Source organism: Gavialis gangeticus, unplaced genomic scaffold, assembly GCF_001723915.1.
Source record: "Gavialis gangeticus isolate Ggan-Ray unplaced genomic scaffold, GavGan_comp1, whole genome shotgun sequence".
Taxonomy (NCBI): Eukaryota; Metazoa; Chordata; order Crocodylia; family Gavialidae; genus Gavialis; species Gavialis gangeticus.
Window position 1 is genome coordinate 21,913,602 of NW_017729011.1, and position 27,391 is coordinate 21,940,992.

General features: G+C 45.3%; 1 protein-coding gene across 1 annotated transcript in view; it reads left to right on the forward strand.

Annotated features, from left to right (window-relative positions):
- Window positions 1-4,778, forward strand: part of LHX3 (LIM homeobox 3) — a 23,671-nt gene extending 18,893 nt beyond the window's left edge. Inside the window, exons 3-5 of the mRNA XM_019510314.1 lie at window positions 379-530; window positions 1,500-1,671; window positions 3,992-4,778. Coding sequence (XP_019365859.1) covers window positions 379-530; window positions 1,500-1,671; window positions 3,992-4,410 — 743 coding nt within the window. The 3' untranslated portion in view covers window positions 4,411-4,778. The remainder of the gene's footprint in view (window positions 1-378; window positions 531-1,499; window positions 1,672-3,991) is intronic.
- Window positions 4,779-27,391: the final 22,613 nt, after the last annotated feature.

The following is a 27,391-nucleotide window of genomic DNA, read 5'->3' on the forward strand; positions in this document are numbered from 1 at the left end:
TTCGACAACTGCCTGGCAGCGGGTGGGGCAGGCTATACTCCCCCTATTTCTTCTATGTTCCTCTTAACCCATCTGCTGCTTGCCAGGGTCAGAGACTGGCTCCTGGGCTGGACAGACCTTTGGTCCCTCTCAGCATGGCAGTTAGGTTTCTTTCCTTCCATCTGCTAGTCTGAATACCAGGGACATTTTCTTTTTAAAGGGGGGGGGGGAATCACAGGCTAGTGCATCTTTTAGTGCCCTTCCAAACTGCTGCCAGCCCCCACGCCATAACTGGAGTTGTCTGCTCCAGGCCCTGAGCCCGTCTTCATAGGGCTATGAGCCACTCCTGGTCTCCCTGGCTCATGGAAATAACCCTGCGTGTCTTGGAAATGTTTGCAGAAGCAGAATCGACGGCAAAGAGGCCCCGCACCACCATCACGGCCAAACAGCTGGAAACCCTGAAAAATGCATACAACAATTCCCCCAAGCCAGCAAGGCACGTGAGAGAGCAGCTGTCCTCAGAGACTGGCCTGGACATGAGAGTCGTGCAGGTGAGACAAGGGACAGTGGCGCCTTCTCCCCCAGGCGTTCACCTGGCGACAGGGTACCCCAGATGCACCCAAACAGGGCCCCTTGCACCCACCCATTGCAGAATCCCCCAAAGTCCTTTAAGATCATCAGCTTTACATATTTATGGGCTCTTACATGCTATTTGGACTCAGTGAGGTTGAACCAAGAAGTCTTCCATGATTAATTCCCGCTGCCGCAATTCCTCTGCACGAGCACTGATAGCCGGCCGGCCCTGAATTATTTTTTTCCTGAATGTTTTTGGAATAATTTTTCAAAGCCTCTCTGCCCAGACCATCCCCACAGACTTCACCGAGAGCCTGTAGTGGCTACACGCAATTGCGGATTTATCGTAAGATCCTCTTTGTTCAAGCGGGTTGCAACACTTTCATTTTTTTTTCCAGTCATCGTTTTAAATTTTGATGGGGGGGGGGAGGAATCACTGTCTCGTTGGTCTTGCCCTCACTTTCCTTTTTCCTTAAAAAAAACAAATCCAAAGCAGGTTGAAATTATTTACATGATCAACATTTTAATAAAATTCATTGCCATGTTGAGTTTGGGCACTAAATATAACCCTGAAGGAATTTAAATGGCACCTTCGCACTTTGTATCATTGCAGTTCAGCTCTTACAAGTGTCTTCCCTAGTCCAAGGCTCTAAACTCATGATTTCCTGTGCATGTTCAGACCCCCGTTGACTTCCATCATTGGGCAGGGGCAGTGGTGAACTGCCTGAAATGCAGGTTAGGTTTTTTTATTAGGGGAATTGCGTCTTTCTATTGAAAAAAAGAGGTGTCGTTAAAAAAAAAAACCCAAACAAACACCTTGGTGCAAAAGAAATGCATTTGGCAAAAAATATTCATGTTCACATCAAGACAAGGGAAGCCCAAATTTTCTTTGGAAAATTAAAAACTGCTCCGGTTATTTCTTCCCTTTGCTTCGCTTTGCTGGGCAGGTGTGGTTCCAGAACAGACGGGCCAAGGAAAAAAGGCTAAAGAAAGATGCGGGGAGGCAGCGGTGGGGGCAGTACTTCAGGAATATGAAACGGTCCCGAGGGAGCTCCAAGTCTGACAAGGACAGCATTCAGGAGGAAGGGCCGGACAGCGATGCCGAGGTGTCCTTTACAGGTAAGAGGAAAGCGGTTCCAGCGCACTTATCTGGGGTGACGCTTGCTGTAGAGATCACACCAGGGCAGAATTCAAGGCTGGAGGGAAACTGAAGTTGCCTGGTCTCGTGGTGACCCTGCGAACGGGGGTCACTCATCACTACCCAGCTGCAGTTTTCGTGCACTTCTTCCGAGCAGTATTTTTCATTGAACATTTCTTTAATTCTTTCCATGCCATTTACCCGCTAAGCACTTCCTGACCCAGCAGAATCAAAGAAAGCAAATGTCTGATGCAGGTAAATCAAACTGGGAACAACAAAAATGCAAAAGAATGCCAGGAAAAAAAAATAAAGGCAGCCACAACTGGATCTCCAGTCGGCAACACAGGGACTGCCATCAGTGGCTTCCTGTTTGGAAGAGCAGGTGACCAGGGTTTGTTGCTTTTGAGAGACACTATCCACAGGCTGCTTAGTCTGGAGTGTTTTAATGAATGGACTATGTCACAATTGTAAAAGGAAAAAAACAAGAAGAACCTTACTTAGGATTTATCCAGGCAGGAGATCTTTGACAGAAGAAACTTTTTCTATGGAAGGAGTTTATATATGAATCGGTTCAAAAGAACAAACGCTCCCAAATGCCTGCATAGTGCGTCTATATGAAAGACGTCTGTGAGATGGGATGTTCTCTATCCTGTTTAGTATTTCTTTGTTGTATTTTTATTTCATAAAATTACTACATTTAGGAAGTTTCCCCTTATTCATCTTTCAGGGGGAGTGGGGAAGGGGTTGTTATTCCATCTATTTATTTTGAGTGGGGGTTTTTTTTCCCCGTTCATTGTTTTGGGGTATTTCTCTCAGGATGTCAAGCTTCTTAGGAGAAGAAATGTTATTCAAGTGTAATTAAATCAAGAAAGGGCTTAATCTTCAGCACATGAGTAGCTTCCACTAACTTTGCCCGAAATTATAGCTAATAGACTACAATAGGGCTTGTATATACCTTCCTGCATCGGCAAATCGTTCTGTGAGCAAGATGCAGCCCCAGGTGAAGGAAGTCTTGACCCCCGTTGCTTGCTGCAGGCTTAGCACTTGTTGCTGGGGAGTCCCTTTGCCCATTCGTGAAGGTGGTGGTCACTTAACTGCTCGGTAGCATCTAGTGCCTCTGTTTAAAATACTTATATGGTCCACGTTACCCTAGTTTCCAGCTGCCTCCCCATGTTTAATACATGTATCCACACAGTACCACTGAGAGAGGAGTTCTGTTAGCCTCATGTTACAGATGAGCGCAGGAGGAAGACTTACTAAAAGGAAGTCAGGTCCCTGTCTCCTACTGAGTTCCTACCCGCAGTACCAGTGCCTCTGAAAATCTGTCTGTAAGTGATTTGGCCATGGTCACTCAGGAAGTATAACCAATTGCTCCTAGCAATCCTTGGTCACAGGCTTAGTGTCCCATCTACTATATCTCTATATATATCTATATATCTAGATCTAGATATATAGATATCTACATCTATATATATGCAGTCTGAAATTTCAGCATGTCTGTTGTGTCCCTGCCACCGTGTTAGACTTTCATGCCTGTTCATACATGATGCTGCACGTCAGCAATGTTCACTGTCAAGTTCCCATGAGTTTGCTAGGAAAATATTAAACACTCACTTAATACTACAAACAGGTTTACATACTAGGTTATCTAGCTCAATTGCAGTAAAGGGTCTAATAAATGCAATTACCAGTTTTCTGGTAACGAAGCAAGGAACTGATTTTTTTTTTAAGTGATCCAACTCGATTGCATTCGCCTGTTTCTGAGCAACCAAATGCCACTGAGATTTTAATTGCTTTTCCTGAGTAATGGATAGTTTTTCTTTGGCCTATTCCCTAACATCAGTGAGGTTCCTATTGCTCTTTGAGCAGTAGTGAAAAATCCCCAAACAGAAAAGGAACAAAGCACAACAACAGAAAGAGGCAGATCTCAAGTGCCTTGGCTCAGTTTTTCCTTCAAGTACATATTTATTTAGTTACAGCCTTATTTTTAGCAGCTCTGTTCCATACACTTAAAAAAAGCCCAGATGATTTAGACTGTAGCACCTGTGCTCAGAAAAAAAAATCCCTTTGGCTTCTCTGACCCTAGATAGAACAAAAATTAAAAAGTGGCTAGACTAACGAAGTGGCTAGACTAACATCTTCACAAGGCTGGGTAAGACATGCCACATCTCTAGGCCCTCTGTCTTTTATTATTATAATTATAACAATTATTACTATTGTTAGCATGGCATTTGAGATTTCTGATCATGTTGTCTCCATCCAGTTTGCATCCCCAGTAAAACCAGCCCGTTTCCCTTTCAGACGAACCCACTATGTCAGAAATGAGTCACTCCAATGGGATTTACAGCAACCTAAATGAAGCGTCTCCTGCTTTGGGGAGACAAGCTGGGACCAACGGCAGCTTCTCCTTGGAACATGCTGGCATCCCAGCCCAGGACCAGTACCACGACCTCCGATCCAACAGCCCCTATGGGATACCCCAGTCGCCTGCTTCTTTGCAGGCCTTACCAGGTCACCAGCCATTACTCTCAAGCTTGGTTTATCCAGACAACGGTTTGGGCATCATGGCTCAAGGAGGACAAGGTGTTCCCCAGCCAATGAGAGTCTTAGGTGGGAATGGACCCAGTTCAGATCTCTCCACGGGAAGCAGTGGAGGGTACCCAGATTTCCCAGCAAGTCCTGCCTCTTGGCTAGATGAAGTCGATCATGCCCAATTTTGATACAGGACCCAATACAAGGGGGGCGGGGTGGGGAGGAAAAGGACTTTGGGCTACTGAGCCTCAGCTACTCCTGGGGCAAAAAATAACTTCCGAGAGGTGAAGAAAAGATAGTTACTTGGAGAAAGAAAGGCAGATGTGCTCTCCGAAGGCAGCCCAGCAGTGGGTGAGCAAGAGACAATAGACTGAGGGATCACATCAGAAGGACTGGCTTCAAATCCATCCCAGCAAAACTGGCCGTTGCGTCTACCGAACGGCGAGACTTGTGCTTTACAGAGCTGGTGAAGTGTGTTGCTTTCTGTTGTCAGTGCGTTCTCCGGAGCAAGGACTCACTTCATCACTTACCCGCGCCCACGGCTTTTGTTTTAAAAAAAAATCTCAACCATTGTCAAAGAAGCGACAATATCTATATTTCTAGAGGAGAAAAACGTTAAGGATGAATCACTTGAGAAATTCATGGTAGAAAACCATGTACCTATTTCTCTGTTCTTCAACAGGTAAAAAAAACAAAACAAAAGAAAAAAAAAGCAGCACCACAATATGATGTTTTTTGGTTGTTCTTTTGAATTTACATGATCTTTTCTAAATTTAAATGGTCCTGAATATGCCAATCATTTATTAACAGTCTCCTTTCCTTTGTATGACAAGGAGCATAAGTTAATTCTGCTTTTCACCTCTTTGATTTGTAGATTGCTAGCTTTATTCTTTCTCTATTAATGTGAAGCTGTGAATAGATGTATTTATGACCAAATGATTACTCTTTCCCACTGGAGTCCAGAGTTTCTTTCCTGGACTCCAGAGCGCTGGTTGCTCTGGGTTGTGAAACTTCTGCTTTTCTTTACTGATTCATCTATGATGACTTTTTGCAAAGCTTTTCAAAGTTGCACCTACTGTCTTGTTGCCAAATCCCTTCTCAGACTGACTGATCCGTCAGCGTTTTGGTTAGGCTTGTTTGAGTTACAGCTGTTCTTCATACGTTGTTGGGAGCACACATTTGCGTTTGCCATCACCATCACATTTCTCCATCCCGGGCATTTGTGTATTTCACAGCAGGTATCGTGAAAGCTGATTGTGAAGAAAGGCAAAACAATATGTATATTGTTACCTGTAAAGCTGAATATTGAATTAACTGTAGATTATGTGTACGTCCAGTGTCCTTTATTTATATCTTCTCTTTCTCTCTGATGATCAAATTCTTCAAGACTTCAAATAAATTTGTCAGCTAATGTTTAAATAAGTCTTTTTCTAAATTCACACTAAAAGCACCCGTTTGAAGACCTGTAACCTTTCAAACTAACAGCAAAAGCTCCCAAAGCCTGAAAGCCTTGATTCAGCATGGCACTTAACTGCATGCTTCATTTTAAGCAGATGAGTAGTCCCATTGACTTCAGAAGTGCTTTTCTGAATTGAAGCAGTGAAAAATGGTCTCGAGGGATACGGTGTTAAATAACTTCCGTCACTGACACCCATGTTCTGTGAAGTATGATTTTTCTTTTCCTTTTTTTTTAATTTTAGCACTCAAGAAGCAGGAAGAAATGGCCAATAAGGCAGGGAATTTGTGGTGTCAAGCTACTACGTGGCCATGTGTTCTGTCATTTCACATCTTGAGACATGAATGTTCAAGCATTAAGTATTGGAGGCCTCACATTCGAATAATTAATACAGTAAACAGAAAAAGAAAAGGGGGGATGATATATAACCTGTTTTTCCCCCCAGATATAAGCCTGAGTTTTAAAATGTAGGTGTCTAAAGTTAGGTACCTAAACACAGATGGAAGTGCCTTTTATTTCAACTTAATTTAATGATCTCATATTAAGATTTGAGCCCCATAGGGACATTTTCAAAAGCGCAGATGGATATGTGCACCCAGCTCCCACGGTCATCTGTGGTGGTCGGGTGCCTGACAGCCTTGTGCGCACCTTTGAAAATCTTCCCCAGTCTGTTAGAAATTGAGTGCCTGAATTTATTCCTCCTGCTCCATACTTAAGTAAGCACAACTTCATGTTGATAGATGCTGCGGCTGTCTCTGACTTCCGTCACGATTGTGGTGCTCAGCCTGACCGTCAGAGCCTGATGCAGCTGCAGACAAACACAGGGCGGTGGGGATTTCAAATTCAGCTTGAAGTCCCCGAAGCATGCACTCAGGGACGGTTGCTGAATTGGAAGCCTGTTCGCGGGCGGGGGTAGGGGGAGATGTGCAAGTCACTGCAAATCAGATACTAAGGGCCTTGCTTTCGGCAGCTACGTTTGATAAAATCTCGGCTTTAATCTGCGTCCAGGATCCCTGTTTTAAACTTATGCATTTCTATCACTTGGTGAGGGTGAGTGTCGTCTGGTCTCGCCAGCCTTTCAGTAAGATCATAGTCAATGTTCTCTTATGATTTTTTTTTGGGGGGGGGGGGAAGCACGAATGTTAAAAGTTACCTGTTCAAAGCTCTTTATTCCCTAGCCTAGCAGTAAACTGTTCTTTCACATCGGGGTGGGCACTGCATTATCAAGAAGAGAACAGGTTTCATTTTGTAATCAATAGGTACTGGAAATATTTGTGTGGTGATTGGGACTCTGTCAAATGATTTTTATTGTATTCATACTTCCATAGTACTTGTTTCTCTAATTTTTTTCCCCTCCTCTTAAGGTTGTATTTGCTTTAAAAAAAAAAAAAAGGAAAAACCACGTCATTTCTTTTCTCACAATAAACAAACTGTAAAAATAGTGATGCCTATTGGTGAGCAATACATCAATGCCCGTAATCGTTCTAAGATTCATATTACAGCTGTGCAATATGACAGTAGCAGTCTCCCTCCCCCTCTTTTTTTCTCGTATATAAAATATATTACAAGATTGTAGGGGTTCAAACAGGAGAAACCAAAATGCTTCCAGCACTTCCTCAACCTAAGCAAAGGTTTAATTCTGCAACCTTTGCTAGTTCAAATAGCTCATCTCTTTTGAGGATTCCCACTTGCAGACAACGTATCGTGAGGCAGGCAGAAATCTTACTTCCTGAGAGCAACGGGGTTATTATAGTGAGTCTGGTTTGCAAGACTATGCCTAAATCAGGCTTTTTTTTTTTCCAGGGAGTGCCGCGTATCATCAGATACCTGTGCTCCAGGATACTTTTTGACGTTAAGCCTGAATTTTTCAATCTACATTTGGGGTAAGGATCATCTGGTCTCTTAATTTGCTTCCTGCATTAAGGTGACTGTTTTTTGTGAATGCTGGGCCTGGACAGGACACCTCCGATGACTGTGCCTGCGTAAAGCTCTCCTGCTTCTCTCATATTTCTACAAGTCAGTGACTTACATTTTAGCCGACGCTTTCAGTGTCTTTGGCGGCCCAGGGATTCCATTAATATAAATGCTTTCTTCCCATTAAAAAAAAAAAATCAATTTTAAAGAAGCAAATAAAATTAACAGTATGCAATTGATTTACAGGTCGTGGGGGTGGAAAAGGAACAGAATTAGGAATGGGAGTTTGCATTATTCAGTTTTCGGGTGAGTTTTATAACCTCGTAATCCATAGCATTTTTCAATGAGGAAAGGCTTATATCTGATTTTTTTTTAAATGACATCCATAGCTTCTGTAGATATTTGTGACCTGAGCTTGTGTTCCTTGCACAAGTGAAGTCCCTGAGAGTTCTGGATGTGTAAAGCAGACTACATTGCACCCATCTTTTCCTTCTTCTGATGAAGGATGTTTTGCACTCAAAACTTGTCTAACCCTATCCCAACCACACCACTGGTCCAATAAAAGACAGCACCCTAGGAAATCCTTCCTTCTAAATACGAAGTCACATTTTCTGTACCCAGTCTTCTGGGAAAATTGCATGTATGTTATTACAACAATATACCGCCTTATTGTCACATATTCTGCAGGCTGGAGTCAGCTCCAGTCCATAATCTATTTATTCCAGCTGAAAGGACAAGAATAGCATGACCCTTCATCTCCAAGGAACATGTGGGTAACACTATGCCTGTGAATCTGTGTGGAAAACAACCAAAGAAAACCGGTGAGCGACGTGTTAGAAGTGCTGCTAATCCACCTAGATCTCCCAGCAAGTTGTTTCCAGTGGAGTTAAATCTAGAAGAACTAACTCAGTGCAAACAAAAGCAGCCCAAACCATCCGTCAACTTGGAAACGTGAACTCTGCACAGATAATCTGGAGGAGCAGTAGGTCGCCAGGAAGGTTTTCCTGGAGGCTTTTTTCATCACTCAATGCAGACCTGGAAGCAAAGTCCAGACCTCTGCGTGAGCACACACATATTGAATCCCAGGGTCATTCCCCAATTAGCCAATTTTTCCAGGTAGAAGATTTGGGGGTGTTAATGTCTTTATGGCGAGAATATTGTTCAATCCTGTCCATAGCGCTGAGTCCACTGGATTTATTCATTCAGAATCACCACTGGCCACAGCTGAAGTGTCTAAGGGAAAGCAGCACAGAATTGGGTCTATCATTCAGATTTTAATAGACTCTCCAGCTCCTTGAGAGAGCCTGAGTTATAATGCTTTTATGTTCAGATCCAGGACATTATTGAGAGTGATCCAGACAGGAAACAGGCTTGGGATAACACTGAGAAAAAGCAGTGTAAGATATATAGCTCTGTGACAGCATTTAAGGAGCATTTTAAATTCCACCTCAAGCTATACCATACACGGCAGATCATGTTTGAAGCAGGAAATGGCTTGTGTTCAGATCATGTACAGCTCCATGCACATCCAGCGCTTAACAAATGTGCCAGAACTAGTGGGAACTTGCAGCCACATATGCTCCAAACATCCCATAATAAGGCCTGGTTCATTTATTTTTTTTTAGATGCTCAAGCTTCACTGAAGAGGCATTTATTTTGCAGGTATCTAAATTGGATAATTTCTCAATTAAAGACTAGACAGGAGCACAGGTTAAATATGCTGACTGAAAAGGTCAGGAGAACTGCAGGTACCTGGGGGCTGTTTGTTGCAAGTCAAAGGGAGTTTTACCTAAATTAGAGGGTTAGTTTCAAGCTCATTGTTCATTATTTCTTCCAGCTTCTTTTTGGGCCGGGCATTTGACTCCACACTTTTTCCTGCTGTGGGGAGAACGGTGAGTTTGCCTCTTAGTGCAAAACTCCCCAACTCCTACCAAGTGGATTTCACAGGAGATCTTTTGCCATTCTTTCCCCCTTGAACTGACATGGTTCTTTGGGGAAATGTGATATCTTTTATTAGACCAACTTAAATAGCTGGAAAAACTCTTCTTTGCAAGCTTTCGGGCTTTGCAAGCCCTTTGTCAGGCTGAGGAAGCATCTGCAGTTGGTCTGGCACAGCAATCCCAGCAAGATAGCATCAGAGCATGTAAGTGAGAGCAAGGTGGCAGAGAGGAGACCTGCTGAATTTACTTACATCTTAACTCATGACTGTCATTTTTAAGTAGCTAGTGGCTTCATGAGACAAAGATTAAATCAAGAGCTAACGGAAAGGCAGGCAAGGCACTTTAGAGCAAAGCAAAGGATTTAAAAGCAATGTATCATAGACATGAAAAAACGATGAATGCAGAGATTAATGTATTCTGCATACAGTGCATATGCACAGGAAGCAGTTAAGCCCCAAAATTAGGATGCAGAACGATCTTGCTTTACCACTGGCCACTTCTATGATCAGCACTTTGTAATTCTATGGATGAAAAGCATTTTAGAAGCCAAATATATATAGCTCACGTTTTTAAATGACCTGTTACCTAGTGCCTCCTTGCACACTATGAAAACCAGGTGGTGTGAGATAGATATGTGCATGTATATTTATAAATATTATATTAATGTAACTTATGAACTCAAACCACACCACTCTCACAGGGTGTCATGCACAGCTGTGCTGGCCAGGCAAAGGTACAAGAACCCAAGCTCTAATTTAAAGTCTGAAACACGTGGTTTTTTAAAGGGCAGGCATCCAATAATGCAGAAAGCAGAGCTGGATTTTTTTCCCTCATAACTAGAGACTAGAACAATTTGATGTGGTTGTTACAATAAAAGCCTTGCGTGTGGGTGCGCTTGCTCGCTCGCTCTCTGCTCATCCTGCAGCAATGAGCAACAAAAATACAATATATCCTTGGAGAAAACATTTAAGAGCCAGCAAATTGTTTCCTCCTGAATCATGACCAGCCAGGGACCTTTTCTCATACTTAACAAATTAAATGGATTCACTGCTCTGTGCAGCCTTAGCAAAAACAGGTTTGCGGAATATAATGCAGAAATGACGGTGAAATGATATGAAATTGGAGAAGGATGCTATTCACCCTGGGTACAGGGAATACGCAGCATTTTAATAGTAACTTGGAATCATTGGGCCACAGAACAAATGATATATATTTATATTTGCGGGCTGTTTTTTCCTTCTCTGGACTGCAGCGTTTCCCATCTCTAAAGAAAGGTTAAAGCCACTTGCTGCTGTCACCAAGCTGAATACACTAATACAAATGACCACACCTGCCCATACCCTGGGCGCTTCCAGCTCTTACTGAGAAGCTTGTAAAAAGTCTCCAAGTCAGCTGGAGGGAAGTAAATCACTCCTGACAGTTACATCTCTACAGAGCAGTTAGAATTAATGTAACAATTTAGCGTCTAATGAAGCAACAACATGCTGGGCTGCAGAGAATGGCTGGGACCTGCTGCAGCCATGTTATAATCCCCTGGAGACCCAAACGGCAGAGGTTTAATCAGATGGTGACTTGTTGGGCTGAGAGAATTGCCATGTGGAAAGAAACTGGGCGGAGAGTTGTGGGGGGGGACACACAACAACAGCAAGGCCACCTCTTGGTCTGAAACAATTAATATCAGCGGGTCCCAGAATTGATTACTCTGGCGTAACACTTGGCAATGGTGCTGGGTATGAACGCAGGCCCGGTGGGTGCAAATGCTATCTGCTCGACGGCCCCCTTTGAAAGGCTTGAACTATGCAGACTAGATCCTTCGCTGCTGGTAACCAGCCTTGGACCTACAGATTGGTCCCTGGGTTTCAGGAAACCTGTTACCAGGTGCAGAAGTCGCATCCTTTCTGGGCACTTCATTTCAATAGGAATAGATAAAACCATAATCCTTATTATTTCCAGGTTAATGTGGGACCATCTTATAATTGGTATCGTGGTTGCACCTGGGTGTGTCACAGTTATGGAGCAGGGCCCCACTGTGCTCGGTGCTGTACAAACCCGGACCTAGAAGATGACAATCCCTCACTTCGAAACGTAAGGGCCGCTGAATGCTTCCCAGCCGATTGCCAGCGCTGCGCACGTAAGCACTGTCGAGCGGCTACAGGGAGCACTGGGGCCTGAGCAGCTCAACCACTTGCTGAATCCGTGCCGTTTGTTTTAAAAATGCTTTTTGAAGCACCTCATAAGAGCACAGAAGATAAATCGACAGACAAGGTTCTTTGGGTAAATCTGACATCTTTTATTAGACCAACTCGAGTTGGTCTAATAAAAGATGTCAGATTTACCCAAAGAACCTTATCTGCCGATGTCCTTAGACCAACACGGCTACAACCTACACCCCGGAAAATAAAATTGGCATTTCAGGTGCGTGAGAGAGGGAGAAAAGTGGCATTGCAACAGGATCTGAGAATTAGCAGCAACCTGATCCCGTGCCAGGAACTCGCCAGGTCCTCTGACTTCCCCAGCAGTTGCAGAGACTCAGCGCCACTCCTGATAAGTCCTTGCAAATGTGCTTCATGCTCCAGGTAGGGAAGGGCACAATGAATGCAGATGAGCTGGGGGACCACCTCCTCTCCCCCACAGACGTGAATATATTTTCCAAGCTTTGCACTTTGCTTGAATGCTTTAAAATCAATCATGCCGGGCTTTTTCCTCCTGCTCGTTGCCCCCACCAGCAAATGAAATTGCAGCACAAAGCAACCTCCCCCTGACTCACAAAAAAAAAAAAAAGCACAAATGCTTATGTTTCTCTTTAGGGCACGCGTACATGTGTGTGGTCACAGCACTCAGAGCGCTGTGTTGCAAAGCCTCATGGTCGCCTGCTTTCAGGTCTTGACAGGTTTATAAAGTGCTAAGTGTCCCTGTGGGACACTAGAACTGTTCACAGATAAGATCAAGCTTGCCACATCCAGCTGGCCTGCAAGGTAGCGGGAAATCTAAATTAATTCAGGAATCACTTGTGTTTTCTGATGGAGCATCTATGAAAATAGCCCGCTGAGAGAATGCTTATTAAGCAAGGTTTGGGTTACAAGGCCTGCTCCTCTTATACTGGTGTACAGTGAGGAAGTTGATAGATTCACAACGTAGCATCTGCAATTGCATACGCATTGCCTCTAAATGACTCAAGTGCTGTTTTAATATTAATTCCTACTGTGCTATAAGTGCCGGAAGTACTTGTCTTAAGAGCATTATTTGCCTTCATCGCCTATACAAATAAGATTACTGGGTGCTACCTCCCCTTGGCATGAATTAGGTTTGGAAGGACACGCGCTAGGGCTTTTCCCAGCGGTGGCTCATGTTTTCTACAACGAGCCCCACCCTACGGGAAAACTCCTCAGCGCTTTCCCCCAGGCTAAGTGTGCCCCTTCCCGCCCTGGGCTCCGTATACATTTTGTAAAGTGCTTTGTGATCCTTCAGGATGAAAAATCATGGCAGAAGCGGCACTGATGCTCGCTTACAAATGCAGATAAAGACAAATAGGAAAGGCACTTTTAAGAAGCCTCTTGTTTCTGTTAAATTAGCATCACAGCATGGACCTTGCTGCCACATCTTTCATGACCGGGATGGTGTGCAGCTAGAATCAGACTTATCTCCTCCTGGGACAGAGAAGCAGTGGAAGAAATCTGGATTTAAATCTGAAGTTGAGGTGGTTTTTAGAGCACTCTCCATCCTCATTCAGCTTTGTGGGCAGGCTCACACAACACAGCTTTCCTATTTCTGATCTTTGCTGATGCCAATTCCCCTCTTCGCTTGCACTTGACTTTGGAGGATAAATTAAGCTGACAGGGTGGCTAGGACCATCAGAGATTGTTCCCAGACACAATGCCACAAATGCAGGAAATCTCCAATTAAGGACGTGCTGCCAGTCTTCATTTCCTTTCCTGCAGCCTGGGGAAGAAGGGCTGGGCAGCTCCTTTTCCCAGGTTTCCTCTGTTGTCCTGCACCTGGCCTCTTTTGCACAGCAAGGACTGTGCCTGACTGTGCCAATGGAGAGCCTCCCATGGACTTCAGTAGGGTTTTACTGGGGGACTTCAGGCCTCAGGTGCAGGTGCATATCCTAAGTTCATCAGCTCTACATTAAGCTTTTGGAGGTTTGGTTCTTTCCTGTCCCCTCTCCCCCACTTTTGACAAAACCCTATAGAAATTAACTATGGCAGAATTTGACAGGGAACCACAAACTGATATCTGTGTTTGTTCAAAGCGGAGCCTGGTTCATTCAGAAATAGGAAACTAAATCCTTTTTGCCATACTGCCAAGAAAGAGTCCCTTTGACATCCCAATTTTTAAATGATGTGTGTCTGCATGTGCATGCATGCGCAGTGTTGAGCCCCAGGACTCTCGCTGGGTGATGCACGAAATTGCAGACCGAGTGCGGCCCCTGGTCAACCACAGTCTCTGGAAAGCAAGACGTGTGGAAACCTGCTTTTGCATCTGTGTTTGCAGAAGTCTTTTGGAACAAACACCTCCCACTGAAGGCCCAAAATGCCACATGTGGTTTCACCCGTAGTTTCAAGTTGAGTCCGTCAAGCAGAATTGGGGCTTCTCACACTTTCAAGATTTAAAAAAGCAAAACAAAATGTAAGTCCCTTGGCTTTCAAGTGAGAGCAGAGCAGGGTCATGCGCCATCAGACAGCTCTTGGGAGCTCCAGGGAAGGAGGAGAAGGCGGCAAAGATGACGGGGGCCTGTTGCAAGTGGCAAATGAAATGCCCCCCTGTCTGGTGTCTGTCTGCCTGCTCACTTCAGCCAAAATACAACCCCTTGGTTTCTGGCTTTGCTAAGACGTTTGGCGCAGCGCTGATAGGGTTTGATCAAAGCCAATGGGAGCCGCTGGCTGAAGAGAGGGAGGATTTGGGGAGCAGAGCTCCCTGCTTGGGAAATGCCTTCCATTTGGTTCAGTTTATCGCTTTGAATTGGCTCCATATTTAATGCGGGTTTTTATGGGACTCATTTAGAAGGATCAGAGCCAAAGCTCATTCCCAGTTTTTGCCACCAGCAGTGCCTAACGCGGCCTTTTCGCTGTCATTTTCTGAACACGATCTCCTCGTTGTGGCCCATTTCTAATGGGAGGCTGCCACGGCTTCCAAAATTAATTATCCCGGACTCTCCTAATTGTTCGAGCTCAAACATCTCCTTGTTGCACTGCTCGCTGGAACTCGGCTCTTGGGGATAAGAGCTGTTTGATGAAGCTGCTGGATGTGGGGCAGTTAGAAGTTACTCTGGGTTTAATTTGTATTAATCATACATTTAGAAATAAAGAATTGTCCCCCAAGCGCTTTTCTGGACTAGAACAACCAGCTCATTTATTCACACTCAGATTAATATGCAGGACGCTAATTGTACACTGGGATGTCGGTACTTCGCCATGCCAAAACAAATACGACTAGAATAATAATGCTGGTTCCTTCTACAGACGTGACCGTCCCCCAGAGATGAGACTTTGGCTTAATTTGTCTCAAAATGTCTCTTGCCCACATTTTTCCCCCCTCCATGTTCTGAGCAGGTTGCACAGTAATAATACAAGCTACGTCAGAGAGGATCACTTCAGCACACAAGCACAGGCAGAATTTGGTACTGAAATGTGCCATCCATAACTTTGAGCCACCCAGTCCTTACCCCCCTATGGAAGCTAAATTACACGGTCGTTGTTGACCACGTTTCTCCAGGAGCTCTCTGCTAAATATTAGCCCCGCTACAGGCGGGTGGTGACATGGCCTAGGTAAAACCCACTGAATGTGGTCCGTGTCCCAGGTTTGCCATATTGTTTCTGGGAGTACCCAACCCCCAACACGGCCCTGGTCAGCCCAAGCACTTGTTTCTCTTCAGATAAAAAAGCAGCTGGAATATGATCCTGCTTGTAGCCATGCAGACCAGCGAGATGCTTGCCATTAGTATTATATTAAGCCCAATACAGATCACATTTCAGCACACCGAGTCGGCTTGCTATTGTGTGTTTTTATCACCATTATACAACAATCCAGAGAGGCGGGGGGACACTCGGGGTTAGCGAAGGCAGAATTTGCAGTTGGAATTTACAGGCCAATCTGTTGACGATGCAGGAGCTGGAGGAGGAGGAGAGTCAAGCTCAGCCTCCTGTAGCTGCGTTAGCTTTGCAGGGACAACAGAAGGTGGGGTATTCGTAGCCTTTCTTTCTCCCCAACACCTTTGCTTTGGTTTTTTGCTATGCTCGGCAGATACAACTGAAGGACATACCCTCAGCCAAACACTTGCCTAAGAATGGGGAAATGGGGTGACAATGAATCCTCTACCGCCAGGTTTTATACTGCTGCTCACCACACCAAGCACTCTCCATGTAAAATAAAGTTACATCATTTTAACTGTTAAGTCTCTCTTTCTCTACCCCCCCCAGTATGTATTACATGCTACACACATGCTGTGCATGGTGCACTACACTGTCATGGTGAGATTGTCTGATGTATCCAGATATAACTTCCTGTCATCACATTAACCCTATTTTGCTCAACCTTCTAGCCCTGCAAGCAGGACAAGTGGAGTGAGACCAGCCCAAAGTCTGGATCTGGCGTCCAGGATCAGCACAAGAGGTCGGTCCCTGATCAGATCCATTATGCTAGCACAGCCACATGCTCTGGCTAGATCTGGCTGCTCGCTGGTGCAATCTAGCATGTAGGGGCCACATCACTCAGTCCGTGGGACTCCCCAGAAGGTCCAGAAATTTGGCAGCAGAAGTAGTGCAGTTCATGCTGCCACTGCTCACTCACCACCAAATTTTCAGACCTTTGGGAGACCCATGGTCTGGATGACACAGCCTTGCGGGTTGGAGGTTAACCCATGAGCAATGCGTGCATGCCATAGAACAACCGTCCGTTATGAAAACACACAGGACATTTATCAGGAATATTCCTCTCTCGCTCTTCTCCAGCTGCCACTGGCTAACACGCAGGCAGATAATCACTGCAGAACATGAGGCTGATGACAGCTTTGAAAGGCCAAGTTGTAGACACAGATGGTCTCTAGATGGAATATGTTCATGGTAAAAAATAACCGCACATTCCATTAGCTCCCTTTTGGGGAGCTCTGTCACCTAAGGCTGATCACCCAGTCAGGCTAATGAGAACTCTTGTTATGAAGTCACCCTTCCACCATTAATTAAAGCCCTTTTGTGCGAGGTGATGAAGAAGAATTGAGGAAGAGCTTTTGATGCAGTTACATTTTCCATAGATGTTGCTGAGTGTCCATTACGGCCGGTGAAAGCCTTGTCAACATTTTTCCAAGGAAGAATGAAAATGTAAATAACTTTAAAATTATTCAATGTCATTGTGGTATGGAAAAAGGTCACACTGCTGGATATCATTTATCTCCTGGCCTATTTAAAGAGCTTTTTTCCTATTACATTTTTTGAAATTAATGATTTTTAACATTACCCAAAGTAGCGTTAACAATTATGGGGCGTAGGGGATTGATCATGACGCAGGCCAGGATTTAGATTGGAAAAGATTTGGTTGTTGTTTATAAAAAAAAGCAGCTTTTCGATGTCTTGCTTTAGCACTTGTCATAAACGTTGACGCGATTTAATTAAAAGACAAAAGAACCTAACTAAATGTCTGAGCACACGTACAAAGCAGAGGAGGAATTGTGACGGGGGTTCAAGGGCGACGTGTGCAAAGTTAAGCATGAAGGCACATGCATGCTGGATTCATTGCCACCTTAGGGGGTTTATTCAGACCAACTGACTTGGGAGAGGACTTTGGCCTGTTCTCTAGATCATTTTCTTTTCACTGGTAAATCAGGGTGATGGAAGGTGAAATTCTCTCTTTTGCACAGTTCAGCACGAGACCTCTCAAATCCCACTGAATCTTTCAAAATGGTGTTTAGGGGGCTTCAGAAATGAGCGTGATTTTCTGCCGGCTCAGGCATCACCTGAACTATTCTGCCCCGCAAATGATGCTTAATAACAGGCCCTTTCCTGGCTCATGGGCTGCAATGACTTTTCAACCTATCCAGTCTGATGAATTATGAATGATTCTGTTGCTGTTTGTCTAGCATCACCAGGTGTGTCATGCATGGGACAGGTGGGAAGGAAGACATGAAGAGCAAAGAGAGAAAGGAGGGATCCAGGAGCTAGGCCACAGAAGGCCTTTGAAAACAGACAGCATGCTTCAAAATCCAGGCTCTGGCTTGTCATCCTCTCCTTAAACAAAGGCTATTTCATACACTGAAGTTAAACACAGCTTCTCCTGCAAAGGACAAGGATGGATCCAGATGGATTTCAGAGTCAGGTTTGTGAATACGAAGAACTTTAATTTCTTCCAGGATCAAAGAGAGTTTTGGCTTCAGACGTCACCAGGTGGGAAAGCACCCAGATACGTCTGACAGCGCGGTCCAGCTTGTCTGCCAAATACAGTCCTTGCTTGTGTGCATCCAGGCTGCAATGGTTCACGATCGCGACAGCGGGCTGGATTTTTAACAGGCTCTCAGCTGTTTTGCATAGGGAGGAGACCTAGTTTTTAACGCTTCTAAAGCTCGGGTCCACCACCGATGTGGAAAAAAAAAGAGCTCTGTTGCTCTGAATAGAAACGCTTGGCCTACAAAGATGTGTATGCATTTGTCACCTCTGCTGCCCCTGCTACATCAAGTGTAAGGGAGTCGGGAATGCCACAGCTGGTGCTTCGCGTGTAATTTTCACCCTCTTGTTAATGACCTTGCAGGGATTAGCATGGCCTTCTCCATATGCCAGTAGATTATGTCTGTTGGCAGCTGGTACTGCTGGAGCAAAATGGGAGAGTTTTCATTAGGAGTGCTTGACATTAGGTTGCCCTGGATGTCGTCAATCCTGAACTGTCAGTGCCTTTGAATAAAGCAGCGTATACAGATGTGATTTATTAAACACGCTGCTGCTTTGCGGAAAATGTGGCATTTTCAAGGCAACGAGGTCTTGCAGAAGAAGAGAGAAAGGGAATGACAGGCCCCCTTTTCAGTACTTTGGACCTGGCCAGCCGTGCCAGGGAGAGAATCGGCTCTGAAACGAATAAATGAATGGATGAGGGAGGGTGGGTGGGAGAAGAAACCGTTGTCTTCCTTGTACATTTAGCAGTGAAAGTATTAGTGTCAGGGACGTCTTGGGCAGTAGCTGACTTTTGATGCAGGCTTTTGCTGGCAAAGACCTCTGTGCACTGTAGTTACTAAAGGCAAGTGGAGCCATCTGATGACCCTGTGGTGAGTTTACCTGGAGCCAGGGCAAGTATTTTGAAACAAATATATGGAAAAGAAAAACAAAGAGCCCTTGAGGATGTGGTATTTCATTCAGAGCACAATGGGTTTGGTTTTGGTTGCCTTTTCCTGTCAGCAAGAGCACTGAAAATATATGTATTTTAATCAAGCCTAAATCATTCCCCCCTGATTTTTATCCATTTGGCCATACAGCCCTCTGCTGACGCCTGGGATCCAGCTGAATCTGGGGCTGTTTGCCTGGGGGTCTGGGGGGTGTTTTAAGAGGGTCTCAGGTACACCTTGTTCCAATGGACAGAATGGCTCCCCCCACGCTGGAAATACAGCTGGCTGCAAACACACAGGCTGATAGAGAAATAACAGCTGGGACTCGTATCAGTCCACCCCACAGCTCTGCAGGGGAGGCCACTGGGTCCCACATACGTTGAGTGAGGGTCAGAGGCAGGAAAGAGCAAATTCACTGGCCTTCCTCCCCTGCCCAGTGGAGGAAGAGGATGATATGCCTGCGAGCGGTGTTTGCCTTTCTGTGAAATGCAGCCAGGGGGAGATGTATTGCTGCGGGATAGGGCTGGGTGTGAGGCAGGAGGGGGAGGCAGGTCAGTGCTGGAGGTGAAGAGGACCTTGCCTGTACACTAGCGTTAAGGCAGTGACCCCTGCCCCATTGCCATGGACCAAGTGGGGAAAAACACCCCAGAGCTGACTTCCCCTTGGTAGCAAGGGGAGGTGCGAGGCTCTAGACCCTCATAGATAGAGTCTGTGCACTTCCCAGAGTTGACCACCCTCTGCTTGTCCTCTTTTCAAGTCATCAGTAAGACCAAGGCCCTAAATCCATCAGTCTGCCTTCGTATTACTGCACCCCAATGAAATGGCTTTTGCCTTTCCCCTCTCGGTAAGAAGGAAGGCCCATGCATGGCGGCAACCTACATTAGCCATGCATTTTGGGGTGGATCTGTGTGATATGGGGGGCCAAGGAGCAGCTGGGGCAGAGGAGCTGTCTGCATGCGTCCTCAAGCCCTGCTGGAAGAGAAACCTAAGCCCGGGCATCCCAGCCCTGGCTCCTTGTGTTCACCCACTGCCAATCTGATCGTTGATCCAGCACCTTCAACACGCCAGTGTTAATCCCTGGGGTTACTCTGCATGTGCAAGTAGATATCGGACTGCATGGCTTCCCCGGGGGAGGCCATGCCTGTGCGGGCAGGCAGCTGACACTCCAGGAACAGGGATGGGTGAGTGGTTGGTGGCATGGCCAGGGAGCCAAGGCAGGTTCTCTCCTGTGCTCTGTCCTCAAAACTCCTGCAGCATTTTGTCCCGCTTGACCCAGGCAACGCAATTAAAATGGCATCGTGTAGTGGAGGGTGCACCCTTGTCTGCTTGCGGACAGGACACCCTATGAAAGGTTTAGCATCCCAGTGTCCAGCTTCCAGTGGAAGGATCTTGGCTACACGCTGACTTTATGGAAACGGGAGACTCCTCCCTAGCTTGCTCCTTCAGCCATATGGCTGAGGGCAAGTGAGACTTGGGGGCATCTAAACCCCAAGCCTCTGGGCTTGAGCATGCATGTAGGCTGCCTATCAAAAGATTCAGAAGTATCTGAAGCCCCAGGCTGAAAAGTTTGGGGTGGAGGATACTTGCCAGTTGTAGGGCCACATATAGTTCTTGAATGATTCAAAGGATTTGGAACGGATCTGGCTGATTTGGCTCATTTGACCTGGGACACAAAAAAATTCCTTTAAAAAAAACTGTCCTGCTTGATTGGGAAGCTCTTGTGGGTAGAAAACATGCACTGATTTGGGATTTCCCCAGCTCCCTGAGAGATGGCTTCTGTTCCTTCAGCTGTGCTCGCTCTCAGCAGCTGCGTTGCAGCCGAGCAATCAGGCTGTTAACCTGGGGGAGACGCCAGAGGGCAGGACACAGATTTCAAAGGGGCTGGATGAGGCTGGGGGACTTGCTCCCTCCAGAGAAGGGTCTGAACTAGCTGCTTTCAGAGCTGAACTCAGAGCTCGTCCCGAGGTTAGTTTTTTCTTGGCCATTTCTTGACCGCTCCCAGGCCTCATTCCCACCAGCAAAACCACCCACAGACTTGGGCTTTCTGCCTCTAAGTCTTCAGGGGGGAAACTGGAAAGTCAAAGTAAGGCAGAAGTGTTTCAGAAACCTCCCTGGCCTGGGGTCTCACCCAGCTGAGGCCATTCTGCACAGCTCTGGAAGGGGGGAGGGCTCTGGCACTGGGCAGAGGTGCATCTAGGCCAGCGATCAGGCTCTTTGCCATTACCAAGGTGGTCTAAAAGAAGCCTGAGTATACACAGGGATCAGGCCCATTAAATATCCTTTCCTGATCTTGACTTTAGCTTGTGTGAGCCAAGGCCTGAGGAAGCCTGTGATACCCTTCTAAGCAATGCAGAGTGAAGTAACTTCTGTGGAGTCCAACTATTTATATTTAATGACACTTCTTGCCAGGTCAGTAACCACCAATTAATTATTTAAAACATGTCAGCAGAGGATTTAAAGCTATGTAATATACTACGTGTGATTAATCCTCAATAAATATGTCCCTTATAATCAATGGGTAATTATTTCAGATGCAATGGCTCTTATTAAATCTAAGTTAACTGCACGTGTGGAAGTGCTGATTTAAAGTGTGAAGGCAGCATTAAGTGGATTTTGCTGGTCATTTACGGCTAGACAAAAGACCAGCATTTGTAACAAAGCAGTCCAGTCAAACAAGCGCGGAGAGCGGGTACCAGTCGGCATTGCCAAAAATGGGAGATTTAAAAAAAACCTCATGTTTTAATCAAGTTGATTTATTGGCGTGTGATAGTCTGAAAATGCTGTCTGTGGGCAAAGCTCCCAGTCCAGCCGTGCCTGATCGAGCCTTGTGTTTTGCACGGACAGACGCTCTGATGCTGTCGTGACGCAAAGACTCTGAGCAAACCACCTGTCAAGCCCCGCGCTCAGCGAGGCCACCAGGTCAAGGCTTCTGCTAATGTTGTGAGCAGAGTAAGAGCGACTTGTCATGATCCCCTGTATACTACTGCCTTTCTAGTGAGAAGAAAACCTTTAGAAGGAGAAAGCAGAGAGATGATAAATGAGGAAGATGAAAGAAGGACCTAGAGAGAAAGGAGAATGCAAAAGAAAAGCAACAGGGGCCAGCCTCACTGAACTGGCCTCTGGCTTCAGTGGAATTACACTGGGATAAATTGGAGCAGGATGTTCAGTGTTACACATGTCAAGACAACCTCAAAATCTCAGCCCAGAGTGCACATAGCTGGATCTTAGTTAATGAGTGATGCTGGGATTTCTAAAATGAATCCAGGCATTAATAATGCCTGCCAGGTTACTTAGAAATTACTTAGAAAACTAACTCACAGATTCAAAAAGAGGATTTTTTTTTTAAATAATATCTCCCTTGACTAGGATTTCTCCTTTTATATTTATATATACACACACATATATATATATATATAGATGTACACACACACACACACACACACACACACATGCACAGAGTGCCTAGCTCACTGCAGGTCCCCCACTTAGTTGATGGCTTCAGGCATTAGCACAGCAATAATGCAAGGAAAAATACTAGGAAGGCCATGTAACCCTGGGGTTCTTGATCTGTAAAGGTTTCCTGAAATTGTTCCTGTGAAATTTGAACTATTTAAAATTTGTGTGTACCTCTACTCAGTTATAGGAATAGTAAATAAAAAAAAAAAGTAGTCTGCTCAGGTCTCCCTTAGATTGGATTTAGCAGTGACTTGCAGTTGCTGATGATGGGTACTCAGTGAATTGCATTCATTGCACCACATGTACCATTAGACCCTTCTTGTTGGAAGTCTTCATAAACAGGTCAAGGACCAAAAGATGCCTGTGGTTTCAGCTGCTCTCCTCACTTCTAGAGGGCACTGGCCCAGGGAGGGTGAGATGTGGATAAGGCAATGTGGTGGGCAATACCGGGCACAGACTGCCAGGACCTGGGCCTGTTTGTGGATCTCTGGTATTGCCTCTCCAGGGCAGTTCCTATGGCATCTCGACTGAATTCCCAAGCTCATTTGAATGACTGTTGATGTAGATGGTTAAAATCTTTTGGGGCGTAATGGAAACACAGGGCCCTTTGGCCTACTGCCAGCTCTACAAGGCAGGTGGGACTCTTCTCTCTTTTCCCCCGTAAGAAGCACAATGCAAGCAATTCCAGCAGTAGAAAGCATGCAAGCACAGCAGTAACATGTAATGAAAGTGATTTGCTTTCCCAAGTGGCTGTGCACAAAAGGGGCTGGATTCTGCCTCTTCCCCCTTGGCTTAATGAGAAGTCCTCTGCCAGGAAAGGGGTGTCAGTTGTAGCTGTGTTGGTCTTAGGATATAGGCAGACAAAGTTCATAGGTCCATAGTTGTTAGGGGCTGGAAGGGACCTTACAGATCATCAGGTCCAACCCCCTTGCACTTGGGCAGGAAAGGCCACTGGGATCAGATGACCCCAGCAAGATGGGCGTCAAGGCGCTTTTTGAAGTTCTTTGGGTAAGTCCAATATCTTTTATTAGACCAACTAAAATAGTTGGAAAAATTCTACTTTGCAAGCTTTTGTGTACAAACACCCTTCTTCAGGCAGAGGATGCATCACTTCCTCTGCCTGAGATGCTTCCTCTGCCTGAAGAAGGGTGTTTGTACCTGAAAGCTTGCAAAGAAGCATTTTTCCAACTATTTGAGTTGGTCTAATAAAAGATATCGGATTTACCCAAAGAACCTTATCTGCAAGGAAAAGAAGTTTCCCAGGTAACGCTGATTTGCTGGGACCTATATTTAACCCCTGCCCAGGCATGCTGATGTGCAAAAGTGCTTCCCAGCTCTGCACTGCACACTCAGCTGGTCGCCAGTCCTTTGGGCTGCAGTGGGCATAGGTTACGACAGACATGCGCCGCACTGAATCGCTCTGAGGCTGGAGAAAATCGGGTGCTGCGATCTTCATTTTGTGGCTTATGCTGTGAGATTTGCTTGGTTGTCCTGTGTGGGTGAATGTGTTCCTCCTCTTTCCATCTACAGCTGCGAGGAGCAGGAAAGAAATTCTCTGCATGTAATCAGTGTTGAAAGCATGTTTTTAAAAACACAGAGTACAACAGCAGACACTGTTTTATGACTTGCCCCCAATATAAATCCTGTGATTCTTAGCAATAGGTGAGCAAATATTAAGCAAATTCTGGTGGTTCAGAATTTAATTAGGTGGTTTCTATTATGCAAACTCCTTTTTCATTAAACTAAGTATCCTATTAGTTAAAATAAGGGGTATATTTGAATATATTGGTATGGGCAATAAGAAAATTAATAACCTCGATAGGGAAGTTTTATTGCTTGCTTTTTTTTCCTTCATTTTGTTTTTCCCATTAGAAAGAGGCTGTTCCAAATTGAGTTAATTATTTAGACTACCAAGGTAAGCCTTGCTAAAAATATTCACCTGACATCAAAAGTCTAAATTTGAAAAAAAACTGACATGAAAACAGCTTTAACACATATTGGTTGTCAACCCCCATTAAATATACGGTATGATCTTGGCATGGTTAATATTATAAATACCAGGATAACCATCTCATGAAATATGACATCAGCCCAAAGAAAAAATATTAGCAGGTTGATGAGACAGCTCCTACCCAAGAAAAATTGAAAGGGAAAGTTATGCCCGTGATCAGAGTTTTTAAACTATGGAATGCAAATGGCTTTGGAAAAGTACAGTGCAACCCAGAACAAGCTGGGGCACTGTCTTTGGCCCTGCAGTAATGATGGTGAGTAAATGTCACCCATTTCAACCCATAAAAAGGAGGGGAATTTTAAAAGGGGGGATGTGACCAGAAGCCGCAGCTCTTCCAAGTATCTACCTGTATCTTCAGCTCTCACCAGTCCCTGTAATAGACTGCCTGGACAATATAGATGTATTGTAAAATGGCATTTGCTGGTCACAGATCTCAAAGCCAGGTGGCTAAAGATCACAGTCCTCAACTTCGAGATGAGATTAAGTACAGAGGGCTGAGATGACTTCTTCAGGGCCACGCAGTCCATTTTGGCTGGGGGTAGACTCAGGGCTAGTGCCTGATCCACTGGGCCGTGCTGTCTTCCCTTCAGCAAGATGTTTCCCCCTGCTGAATTTGCTCCCCAAACTGTGGCAGGAGGGTAGAAAGGAAGGCAAAGCTGCCCTCAAATCGTGACATTAAATAGGGACACCAGAGTCTTGGTTTGGAAGGGCAGAAGGGACTGTTACACAGAAAGTCAGATGAAACGATGACCCAGCTGTTCCTGATTTCAGCCCTTAAAATGTGTCGGAATTAGGGCATCTTCCTGTGAGAACTCCAGTTGTTTAAAATGTTCCCACGTTGAAGGATCCAGACCCAGGGCCCAATCTTAGAAACAACCAGCAGTGGATAGAAGATCTGTGGGACTATTTGCATGGGAAAAGTTTGCCCCCTGCATGAATACTTGCAGGAGCGGTCCTATGCTGTCTGAATGCCCGAGCTAGTTACTTCTGTAACGGGCCAGCCAAATCCCTGCTTTCAGCCAGAGGGAAGCCACGGACATGGAGTTAAAATAACAGTTGCGGCCCTTTCTTAACAAGGACCACAATTTAATCCCATGTCTCCCAAATCCCAGCCCGTGCCTAATCCACCAGACCACTAGCACTCAGCTTATTGGCTGGATCTGGCTGGACGGGCTCACCACAAGTCCAGAAATTTGGTGGTGGGGGAGCAATGGCTGCATTAATCACTGCAGCTTCCCCGGTGTTGCTCTGTGGCTGGATCTGGTGTGTGCAGTTGGGCCAGCATGTGGAGTCAAGCCGCGGCCAGATCTGGTGCATGGGGTTGCACCTGAGGACCAAACCTATGTGCCAACCCCACACACAAGATCCAGCACATGGACCAGCCCCACCACTCATCCAGCCCATGGCACTGGGAGGATAAGCACAACTGCCCTAGGCCTATCTGGCCTCCTGTATTTGCTTGAAGACTTCCTAACAATTTGTGCAGATGGTGCTGTACTCATTATGTGCTCTCTGGTCTGTATTCCCTTTGCTCTTCCTAGCCAATCTAATCACTGCAGCCCAGCCCAGCACTGGATTTAGCAGCTTGCCTCCAGTCTACTTAAATGCTGCCAAGTTTTGGATGCAATTTCTTTTCTGGAGGGGGCATCTGGCACCGGGTGTGTATTCCCATGCGTCTTCTGTCATCGCCACGGCTGGGTGATTATTCTGGAGTGCTTTGTGGAGTCAACCTGATCTGCCTTTCTCCTTGCCTGCCCTCCTGGGCCTCATTTGACTTATGTCAGCCTGGAAGTGACCTTCTGCTGCTGCTGCCTTTGGAAAAAAAGCTCCATATATCGACTCATTGCAAGGGTTCTGTGCATGATACCGGCCCTGGAAAATGGAAAGGCACGCCGTTAGTTTATCCAGGGCATGTTCAGTGCTGCCAGGGCTCCTGTTCCTTTTTATGTTGAACACAAAGGGGCAGGAAGTACAAGTACCCAGTGAGGTGGCAGTGAAAAGCTTGGCCAGTCACTGAATTTCCCTGCCCAATTGAGCAGAATGGACGGCAGTGGAAATGCTCCCGTTGTCTTCAATGGCTTTTGGCCTGAGCTCTTGATGCACAAGTGGATGTTGAGCTGATGGCAATCTCCCTTTGCTCACTGGTGCTGGGATCTTGGTTTCAGGGAATCATTAACCACTGTAGCTTCTTAATTAAGCGTAATCATCAATGAGTTGAGAAACAGGCACCTTGGCAAATGATCAGAACCAATCAATGGCTGAATGAGGATCTGCAAGGATCCAGCTAAATACAAGTAAGTGAAGAGGAGCTTTTTATTTTTTGTTACCAAGAAAGGGGCAGGTCTGCACCTAGAAGACACTGGAGAGCATTTGCATTAAATCAAGAAATACATCTGACTTTATGGATTGGTTATGGGATCTTTCTTTTATGAATTCTTTATCCTTTAATATTATCAAGGATTTGTGTCCATAATAAATAATGTAAAGTTAAATTACATCCTCTTTGGCTTAAAATTTTAATATTCCTATTGCCCATCTCCATAAAGAAATTGTATTTGAGGGCACTGCCTATGTACAGCTGCAGTCATAACCCTAATGGAATTACTATTCAAGCACAGGCAAGATTAGTATGAATGCAGAGAAACTACCCGTCTATCAGGGGAAAAGGTAAAAGTTCAGAGTTCAGCTTCCATCCAAATTATTTATCTCCCTAATAACTTAATAGATTGAATATATTACTTGTCAGTGACCTTGATGTACAACAATAAAGACCCCTTGGTTATGTCAGAAAATATATGAGACTATAATAAGTAGTACTTATGTAGTGGAATAAAAACATATTCTTTATGATAATGAAGTCTCTTCCCCACAAGGACATCACAAGGACATGAGGCCATGTAAATATAAACACCGTGTAATATTCAGCTGCAGCCAGGTTGAGGTTTCTCTCCTGGCAGCAGTGAGAAGGGAAATCTTAAGGCATAGTTCTCCAGGCATGCATGCGCACAAGTGTGTTTGCTCATGAGTGTGAAGTTACCCAGGTGGGTGGGTACAGCATCAGGCCCCGGGCTGTTTGCTCGGTCACAGGTTC